Source organism: Lampris incognitus, chromosome 17 (genome assembly GCF_029633865.1).
Source record: "Lampris incognitus isolate fLamInc1 chromosome 17, fLamInc1.hap2, whole genome shotgun sequence".
Classification (NCBI taxonomy): domain Eukaryota; kingdom Metazoa; phylum Chordata; class Actinopteri; order Lampriformes; family Lampridae; genus Lampris; species Lampris incognitus.
This window is the reverse complement of record NC_079227.1, coordinates 16,980,258-16,990,637: the sequence shown is the minus strand read 5'-3', so window position 1 is coordinate 16,990,637 and position 10,380 is coordinate 16,980,258. Positions and strand designations below refer to the sequence as shown.

General features: G+C 42.5%; 1 protein-coding gene and 1 long non-coding RNA gene across 3 annotated transcripts; one reads left to right on the top strand and one right to left on the bottom strand.

The window, feature by feature from the left end:
• Nucleotides 1–241: 241 nt before the first annotated feature.
• On the bottom strand, nt 242–3,133 carry mettl9 (methyltransferase 9, His-X-His N1-histidine). Of its 2 annotated transcripts, XM_056297381.1 has the most exons (6): nt 2,990–3,124; nt 2,623–2,784; nt 2,020–2,210; nt 1,715–1,924; nt 1,338–1,522; nt 242–1,185 (listed from the first exon to the last, which is right to left on the bottom strand). In XM_056297381.1, the coding sequence occupies exons 2-6, from the start codon at nt 2,716–2,718 to the stop codon at nt 974–976; spliced, it is 894 nt and encodes a 297-aa protein (XP_056153356.1). In that variant the 5' UTR covers nt 2,719–2,784; nt 2,990–3,124; the 3' UTR covers nt 242–973. The 2 variants fall into 2 exon arrangements, with proteins under 2 accessions (XP_056153356.1, XP_056153355.1); XM_056297380.1 differs by having other exon boundaries at nt 2,623–3,133.
• Nucleotides 3,134–4,409: 1,276 nt separating this feature from the next.
• Nucleotides 4,410–4,848, top strand: LOC130127279 (uncharacterized). Its single transcript, XR_008811801.1, has 3 exons — nt 4,410–4,441; nt 4,614–4,712; nt 4,830–4,848. It is a non-coding gene; the product is annotated as an uncharacterized LOC130127279 (long non-coding RNA).
• The last annotated feature ends 5,532 nt before the right edge of the window (nt 4,849–10,380 follow it).

Below are 10,380 nucleotides of genomic sequence, written 5' to 3'. Positions count from 1 at the left end.
ATGGCGAGTAATGCGCGACGTGGCCTGGGGACGTGGCCAACGACAGCAGCGCCCAATGCAGGCCGGGAAACGCTGGACACTTCAGCCAATCAGAGCAGTGCGTTGAGAGAGGGGCGGGTCTTATCAATGTGCTAAACCTGAGGCGAACTCCTTCGGCTATTTGTGATTCAAACAGGACAGTTTCAAGTAATTACACGTCACCTCCACTTCAGTAGAAAAATTAAACACTTAGACACACAAACACAATAAAATATTTATTTGTTTTTGAAGTCAGTCTTCCAGTGCAATTATACCAAATATGGCACATTTTATAGACCCAAGTTAAACAACATTCTAGAGATGCATGATATCGACTTGAATAAAGGCCTCATACTGCTTTCACCACCAATACTATCAAGTTATCAATTGTAACATTTAGTAAAAATAGCCCAGTTTAAAGTGATGATTTGTGTTTGTTGGTCCTTCACAAGTACAAATTATGACTGTTTTTGCGGGTTGAGCAGTGTGGATAAAGGAATGATAAAGAAAAAAAAACACCACTGATACTAAACACTTGTCACACAAAATGCTTTTCACAACAGACACCACTTCCATTGAGATATGTCTATGAGGATTTCATTTCCTTTACAGATTCGCGATGAGTTAATATCGCACTTCACAGGTAGATGTTTTGACATATTCATATGGCATTTCACAGGGAGATGTTTTGACTTTTTTTTTTTTGCTTGAAAAGAGCTAATACTCTCAAACAAGATGGCTGGTACAAATAAAAGCTCCCTGAGCTTCAAACCAGACATTTTTTACAGTGTTTCTAAATTAATTTTCCATAAAAGGTACTAACCGCTTTTTAGGAGCAACAGCCTAAAAAGACACTTACATTTGCACAACTTGGGCTTCTGACCCTCGGTTCATTTGGTATTCTTTGAGAGATAAAACACAGCATGTTTGATTATGTGCTGAACAAACAAACTTTTCAATCCTCTAAAGCCTTGAGAACAAACACTGCATCATCGAGCACATAGTAATCATTGTACATGTCCCCCTCACAGAGATACGGCAACCGTGTGACGGCTTCTACCTCAAACCCTGCTGCTTGGAACACCTCATTGGACAGATTTGTTGCTTGCTCCTCCCAGGTTTTCCCTTTCACTCTTAGGTATTGCTTGGGTCGTTGCCATTTCCCCCCTGGAAACATAAATTAAATATTTTGATATACCATGTTACTTTTTTTGAAAGTTTTTTTTATGTTGACATACTGTGCCTTAAGGGGCAACTGAGTACATGTGATAAGCACCGAGTTTACCGAAGTAAAAAAAAAATATTGATTCTTGCCTGACCTATTTCCACATAGGGCTGGAAGGGCAGCACTGCAGCCAGGATGACTCTTCCCGTACCAGGAACTAAGGACTGCCTCATGGTTCTGAGCAGATCCAGAGGATTTTCACAGCGGTCCAACAGGTTCAGACAGCTGATCAGATCATACTTGAACCCCTTCTGCGGCCACTCATCTATACCCAGCACTCTGAGAGAGAGAGAGAGATGGACGGAGAGAGAGAGAGAGAGAGAGAGAAATGTTTTCACCTCAGATGTAACATTATCATGGGCATGTGCTCTGGTAAAGGGTTATTGAACAATTCTCTCTTTTGTTACTATCTTTGAAAAGGATCACGCAGTAGCAAAAAGGCTACTTTGGAGAACCCAACAATGCACTCACATGTAATTCCTCCTCTGGAGATGCCATTTCATAGGTTGTGAAACCTCTGTGGCATAGACCTCTCTGAAATGGCTTCCCATCACTTCTGTGACACCACCGTCCCCAGCCCCTAGGTCCAGCAGTCTCTCTGCCCTCCACTCTGGAGTTATGCGCAGCAATTGGTGAAACTGTTCCGCGGAGAACACAAACATAGAGCCACGACCCAGCAACCTGGGACAGATTGAAGAGCAAGTCTGAGTGAGGTGTTTGGTGTAGTGACATACACAGAGTAAAAACAGAGACAAAGACCTATCTGCGTTACTTACCCATTGATGGAGGTGCGTGACATCATACGGCTTAGGACTGTTGATGCAAAAGAATGGTAGAGTTGAGTGAACAGCCAACCAGACTTCTCTATACTCTGCCTGAGAAAAGCCCTTGTGTCAGGGTCCAAGTGGCTCTGGACAAACAATGGCCTCAGCGTTTCTCCAAGCAAGTCCGGAGAGCATCGGTACCACTGACAAAGAAAGGGGACCGAATTTAATATTTACGCTTGGAACAGCACATGGAAAATAGGCACCCAGTGCCTTCGGTTGTATCGGTGGCAAGCAGGGCAAAATACAGTCACACCGGACAGGACTATGGACACACACGGTTAGACATTGTTAAACTGTTATTGCCTCGGTTTGGGAAAAAAATGTTTGCAGTTTTCTGACAATGTACACCACATGTGAATATATTTAAGCATTGGCCCCTGCAAAGAGGAATACCGAGAACTGGAAAAGCAAGCGTTAAGAACACAGATAGAAGCATAAGAGTCCGAAGTATCCCAAAAGTACTCATCTTTCAAAACTTTCTTTTAAGAGCAATGCCATGAGTTAGTCTGAACATGCAAAGTCTATAATGTATTCACTGCCAGTAACGCATACCCGTTGTGTCTCGATTGCGGCCGAATCGTTTTCGCCGACCATATTCATGAACAGAGAGCGGGCGAGGGGACTTCGCGTGTATTTCACTGTCCACATTCTTCGTATGGCGACTAGAAAGGCGACGTAGCCAATCACCCACCCTACAAAAACCAACGTCCTCAGCTGTGGATGACACATATGGAGACAAGCTAAATGAAATACCACGCCGGTATGTGGTAGAACTGGATTCCAAGGATGCGGACGGGCAGGCTAGTCGATAAGAGACTCTCAGAAGTGGGTTGCAAGTTAATATTAGATGACGGCGGTAATGCTATCCAATTGCAAACGAACACGCAAGTGTATGTCTCCAGCTCCTAACACAACAAACCTGAGGGGATATTTTCTTAGGGGACCTTCGCGCTATTTACTCAGCATTTTAAGCCGTTGAGTACATTTTGTAAACCTAATCGCCGCTACCGACATCAACCACCATTAATGTACCCACGCCTCTAAGTTGGCAACGCGACGATCTCTTCCGCGTTTATCGCGTACTTCCTGTGTTACCGCCAAATATCTCCGGGACTCCCCGTGTCTAGCCGCTCTTTCACTTTAACGGCAAAATTATGGTGATTTTACAAAGGAGCAGAACACAAGTTCATTGAAGCCCCGAAAAATGCATCAGGTGTCTACAAGTAAAGGTAAAGCATATGTTTTGGGACATTTGTGTTCTGTTAATGTGCCATCACCTCGTGGCTTTGGAAGCAGTTTGGCCTCGTTCCATAACCTCCTAAATAAATGCAGGAACGATGTGGACGGTGGCAGCAGATCGTTTTGTTACAGTTATTAAATATTTCACCGTAGATGTAATAGTCAGAAACAGCTTATCTGCGAATGATCTACTGTGTTTCCTAAATTTTGAATGGACATGTAGAGTCTTGACAATTTGCGTGTACGATCAGCGCAGACCTGCTCGGCCACAAGCAAAATGGTGTGCCCCAACGTCCCCTTCAGCCCCCCCGAATAAAAATAAGTTTATTGTCCAACCAAGGCTGGGAATTTGTCTTTGGTCTCATCTCAGTCAAACACCAGAATAAAAGGAAGCACACAACCCATTTAGAAACCTTACCAGTAACACGCGGTAAATGGCATAACCAAGAACACATATATTAAATACACACAGGAGGGCGCCTTTGGTTTTATTGAGTAAACTCAGCCCGTTAGGGATAAATTATCTCTTATAGAGGTTATTTCTGGCTGTCGGTGCTCTGAATTGTTGGCCGGAGAGAAGCAGCTCAAACTGGCAGGTGTCATTCACAATCACAGCCAGGCATTTCCACTCCCATCCTTGTACATCTATCAGTATACACAATATTTAGAATTATATAACCAACCCAATCTCCAAAATAAGAAATAATAATTGTTTTCACCATTTTTTTTTCAGATCCCTCTCTTTCACTTCCCTATCTGCGTCTTCTGGTTCCTCCTATTCGTCTGGTCTCAGCAGCCATCTGGCACACTGTCCAGCATAAACTTGTCTCTGACTATGGGCTGTTGGATGACTTTGTTACAATGGTCACTGACATTGTCCCAGAGCTGCTTAATCACAGACAGAGGTGCTTGCTGAGTCTCAGCCTTCGAGTGCAGGTACTAAAGCAACCCTGAGGCACCAGAGCTCTTGTTAAAGCACTTGATATATGTTTGGTATTTTGTGAGTTCAACTGCTTTCCTTTGGTTTCAGCTGTTACTAGACATCTGTCGTCCAGAGAGGACTGTAGACCTGAAGACCATTCAGCCACATTTGGACAGAATGGAAACACTCACTTCATTATGGAACAAAGAGGTGCGTTTCTCTGTATATTATATAATCCATTCATCCATTATCCAAACCGCTTATCCTGCTCTCAGGGTCGGGGGATGCTGGAGCCTATCCCAGCAGTCATGACATGATTACTACAATGAAATGGATACCAACACAAATAGAGTTTTACTCTTTCTACTCTTTTTACTTAAAGCAGGCAAGTGATGCAGGGAATGAATTATCTGGATCAAATATTGTTGGTCTTATTCAAACCCTAATTAAAAACCAAGATCAGAGGCAGAATTTCTTTCAGGTAAGTGTGTCAAGATTTACTACATCACAATATTAGAGATAAATAATTATTGATAGGTAGCTGGTATTTTCTCACATGCTTAAAATAAATTGACAGAGATCAATTTGTCAATTGCAGGATATTTTCCCGGCAAAATTTGGACCCAAGTATAATAAAGCTATACAGATGCTTGTGGAAAAATTCCTAATCCATCTTGAAAAACTATTTCCGGTTCCAAATCTGAAACAGGTAAATCGCATTAATAGTATATTATGCACTGGCAATGTTTTAGTTATTCACAGCATTGAAACTAAATTTCTGTGTCCTCTTCATGACCAGGTTTCCTGCATGGTCAGTGATATTCCCTCTCTTCTGGCAGAATGTGTGGGGTCTTTGTCTCAATCTCAGGAGTTTAAAGCTCTTCTGGATGATAGAAAAGACATCAACCAACTCAGTGACGATGGTAATCACTTAGCAAAGTACTAGATGGCCTGGCGTCATGTAAACTATATCCACTAAAACACAAAGTGATGGTTTGGCTGGCTTGAAATTCAAAATGGCTGTGCTGCAAATTTATGTGACTGTGCAGCACCACTGTTATATCACTTTAGTGGACATATGTGATGAGAGTCTTTTGTTCTTCTCCATAGTTCCAAACTTCATCCACATTGTAATTCATGCTGTTCAAGCTATTAAAATGTTATTTACAGTTATAAAAATGGCAGCCTCAGGTAGATAGGTGGCATTAGGTTTTACAAGGAAAATGGTATTTATTGTTATGCCATCAAATTGGGTAATTGGTGGGGTAAGGCTGCGGGAAAGTCTGCACCTCCCATCCATTAGTCCTTATAGTACACACACACACACACACACACACACACACACACACATATATAAATTTGTGTTTGGTAGATTATTTCTTTGTTGTAACAATGCTTCTTGGCAGTAAATCTTGTATCAGGCACCTGATTGTCAGCAGCTGGGGTACCAGAAGCTCAAAACAAGAGTCAGTAGCAACAGCAAAATAAGCTGTTTGGCATTGGCAGGGAAGATTTGGCAAATTTTTCATGGGCGCAACCCACATGCTCAGCTCTGCTGCTCATCCCACAAATGCATGTTCCTTACAAATGTGGCCCCATTTAAAAGGGAAATAAACAGGCTTTCCAACGGTATAAGATTTATTGCCAAGAAGCATTGTTACAACAAAGAAATAATCTACCAAACGCAAATTTCCTTACTTTTTGTGCTAAGTCTATATACAGATACAGGAAAAAACGGTGTCCATTAGCAGCTGATGAGTGTGCGACACATGAAACAGGCCTGTACTGCTATGTATTAAAACTTTTTTTTCCTGTATCTGTATTGATATTCCACTCCTCATTAGTTGAGCACTTATAACAACACTTTGACGGTTTCAGGAAAAAAACAACCGCTATATACGTATATATATGTATATATACGTGTATATACATGTATGTATGTATGTATGTATGTATGTATGTATATATATATATATAGCATTTTTTCGGCAACCGTCAATGGTGTTGAATCACATTGGCAGCTGATGAGTGCGTGATGCATGAATCAAGCTTGTAGTGCTATGTATTAAAGTTTTTTTTCTACATCTATCTTAATATATATATATGTATACATATGCACGTATATAATTGTTATGACTAGTATAGAGCCTTGTTCTGAAAGATTCCTGAATAAATTGAAAGATAACCTAAATTGGTCAAGGATGGAAGTCGAGGGGAATAAGTCAAGTAATACCTGCAATGCAAATGCAAAAACTGACAAGTTTTGCAAACACAAGTAAGCAATTCCCAAAATATTGGTGAAATCTATCAAAAGCATTGGAGGTTGTAATAATGCCACTTGAAATGACAACAAATAGATTCAAGAGCGAAGGCAGGATGTAAATAGAGGCATTAAAAATATAAAGAGCTAAAGACGAAACTATATGGCAAGCTAACATTTTGTTTCCTGCATTTTAGTCCATCACCTTGGTGAGCGTGGCCCATGATGAAAGGCTGATTTTCATTTAAGATAGGAAAAATTACAGAGACTGGATTAGCTCATATGCAAGTCCATGACAGTTGGAAAGGCGGCTCATTAGAGTCCTGTTTTAAGAAGTGATTTTTTTTAAATTTATGTGATAAAGATTCATAGACTGCTTGTATCCACTCTGAATGAGGAGATCAAATGCACAAAGTGAAGGTTAGCGTTCATATTGATAGAAACTAAAGATATGACAGTTTGGAGCATATAGCTCCTTCTTTATCAGTGAGATGAAAAGGGAACCAAGAGAAGCACCTCAGCAGGCAGAGCCAGGGTTCAGACATACTGATATCATAAGGTACTGTTAGAACAAAATTAAATTCATTAAAGGTTACATTGTTGCTTTGCTATCATCTCCCCAAACTAACTACCAGTGTGAAGGTCCTGCCAATGTCCTCTGTTCAGGCATAGTTATACTTAAACATATTCTATCAGGATGTAAAATGGGACGATTAATGAAATGTCTCGCAGCAACAATTGAAAGCAAATGAATTCACTAGCTGAAAAGGAGGAGGATATTGAAAATGCCTTTGTCTGTGACAGAGAAGAGGGGGGGGGCATTTTTGAGCAGTCGTTTTGTAGAACAGCTAAAGGAGGGCAGAAACTTGCAAATTGCCCTGGATTTGAGAAAAACCTGATAACCCCACCGGGAATAGTGAACCCTAGTCCTCAGCAATTCAAGAGTTGAGGTCAAAGATGTAGCGGATAGTGTTCACCGTGACGCTCACAGTGCTATGGGAGAACACCATAGATGAAGCATGTGAAAAGAAACTGCTTAGAAAAACCCACAGAAACCTGTAAAATCGACATTATGTGGCTTGTGAATTGTGCTGCCCGTCCAGTGGGCCACATTATTCATGGCAGAGAAACCTGATGTTCTCCACCATAACCATTTATTTGTACAAAATTCTTACTATTCAGTGTCCTACTTTTTAAGGCCCTTTAGCACCTGAACTGGGCCTCTATCTAATTGCTTGCGCTGGATTATATCTTGTACATTGGTAAACATGGCATCCTCTTTGTCTTTCAATTTTCCAGATAGTCTAACTGTTGAAGACACCATATGTGCAGCTCTCCGTCTCCTGCCTATGCAAACTGATTTGACAGAAGAGCACAACATGGCATTAGAAAAAAAGGTATTGACTGATGACATGGACCCCTTTGTTAAACAATTGATGGTGGAAAATGCAACGTGGACAAAAAGCCGAGAAGATATAAGCATAGCGATTGAAGAAAGAGAAACAAATTCCAGTTCTGTTGAAAATCACCCCTCTGTAAAAAGTGACGAGGGAATGGAAGATGCTGAGGTGACGGGACCCTCTGGGAACAAGATGTACATTGAAGATGTGCAAGCAGCAGTGGCTTCTCGAGAGGATGGGCAGGTTAAGAGCTCACACAGAACTGTACCCGAGAGTAATTCTACTGCTGAAGTAAAGCACCCTGGAACCCAAACACATGTGCAGAACGAAAATGAGGAGGCCACTGGTGGCACATTTACTGACAAACAAATGAAAATCGTCAGTGTGTCTTATGTGATGCCATCTCCCTTGCTTCATACATCAGCTGTGCAAGCGCTCAGGGTTGAGCCACCTGCCTCTGCGTCCCCAAGACCAGTGAGAAAAAACCGGGGTTTGAAGATGAAATCGTTTTTGATGATGACACCCAAAAATGAGTCTAAAAATGGCGCTCAGCATTCATTAGCGAGTAAGACTTGTCCTACATGTGGTAAGACATACAGTCGTGCATCTGACATGAGACGACATCAGAGAACCCACACAGGGGAACGACCATTCCAGTGCAAACAGTGTAATAAACTCTTTCAATTCCAGTATGACCTGAAGAGACACGAGGTAAATGTATGTTGCATCACTGTGCAAAAACCGAGGAGCATATCACCCGAGATACCTGAGGATGGAGCAACTCAAGACCCCAGTGAACGTGAAGCTTATGACCAACTTAGTGCTGAACCGTTGGAGATAAGTAGACATATGAGAAGCCACATTGGTGCTCCTATTGGTGAACGCTATCATTGCAGTAACTGTCAGAACTCTTCACAACAATTCAAGACCAGTGAAGAATCATGCCCGATATATCAAAAACAAAGTCTTTCTAGCGAAGGAGGTCCTCCAACCACAGAGAAGAACGATCCAAAGCCATGCAGCAGTGGAGTTCAGTTGTCAAAGACAGCAAGGCAGAAACAATCTGTTTTCCACGATGAAGACGATTTAATGATGCACCGGGAAAATGCAAGTAATGGTCCGGGACTGGAGGTTGTCAGTAAACCCCACGGGAAAACTTGTCAGGGAATTCAGGAATGCAAATTTTGTGGTGTGGCCCTTTCTTGTCTTTTCTTGGGGAATCAAAAGGAGATCCACCCAGAAGAGGGCCCTCATCATTATACTGTTTGTAATGAATGCTGCACAGGTGTTGCAAATGCAAAGGAACATTCGGAAAGATGTCAGGTGTCCACAGAACACGTTGATAATGATAAGGAGAAAACCAGCAAACTAAACCAGAGATTGTCATCTAGTACTGGAGGCGAAAACTCAACCATCAATGAGCTTATTGAATCCACATCAGAGGCCAATAATTGTGTCCTCTGTGATCACGAGGACACTTGTACACCTGCAATCACAGAGACGGACGTGCCCCACCTCTCCTGCCCTAATTGTGAGGTAAAATTTAGCTCCAAAACTGCTTTGAAGAGGCACATGGTCACAGTTTGCAAGGCAAAGCAAACTGTCTGTGGAGAGACGGCAACTGATAATCAGGAGGGCTCACAGCAAGACGAGCGTAGAAGTTCAAATTTCCCCAAGATGGCTAGGAAATGCAAACTGCCAGACAATCCATTCTATTGTGCAAAATGTAATAGGTCGTTTCCAGACATGGCGAGACTTAAAACGCACAACCTGAGGCACAAACCTTGCCCATGTATGATGTGTGACAAGACCTTCAGCGGCTTCGAAGACCTCAACCGGCACTACTTGGACGTGCATAACTTTTGCGGGCCTTTTCCTTGCACATTTTGTGAACGGAGCTATACTGACTTGAAGGGCCTGATCAGGCACGAAAGAGTTCACACAGGCGACTTGCCGTTTAAATGTTCTAAGTGTCCCAAGGCGTTCAGCTATGCGTCCGCCCTGAAACTACACGACAGGACTCACACAAAGGAGGCTCCCTTCCTCTGCTGGGATTGTGGAAAGGGCTGCAGGTCCAATGCGGCCCTGAGAATACACAGGCTGTGTTGTCACAGCAGTGCCGAGGAAAGGCGCTTCTCTTGCGAACACTGTGGAAAGGCCTACGCGCTTAAAAGAAGCTTAGACCTCCATGTTGCCAAAGTGCACGCTGGTGTGCGGTACCCATGCTCGCACTGTGGTAAACTGTTCAGAAGTGCAAGCTCGTTGACAAGACACGATCTGACTCACACTCAGGAAAGGCCTTATTCGTGCAACAAGTGCAGTAACAGTTTCAGATCGGCATCAGAGCTTAAAATACACACCCGCTATCACACGGGGGAGAGGCCATTTAAGTGTCAGGAATGTGGGAAAGGATTCGTTCAGTCTTATTACCTCACTGCGCACATGAGAATGCATACAGGGGAGAAACCGTATCAGTGCCCTACCTGTGA

Bases quoted from the DNA above. Each gene is read 5' to 3' on its own strand.
- mettl9 (XM_056297380.1), bottom strand. From the start codon at position 2,799: ATGTGTCATCCACAGCTGAGGACGTTGGTTTTTGTAGGGTGGGTGATT. The intron at 2,211-2,622 runs GTATGCGTTACT...TTTCTTTGTCAG, and splicing joins CCGCAATCGAGACACAACGG to TGGTACCGATGCTCTCCGGA. The intron at 1,186-1,337 runs GTCAGGCAAGAA...TTATGTTTCCAG, and splicing joins CCAGCCCTATGTGGAAATAG to GGGGGAAATGGCAACGACCC.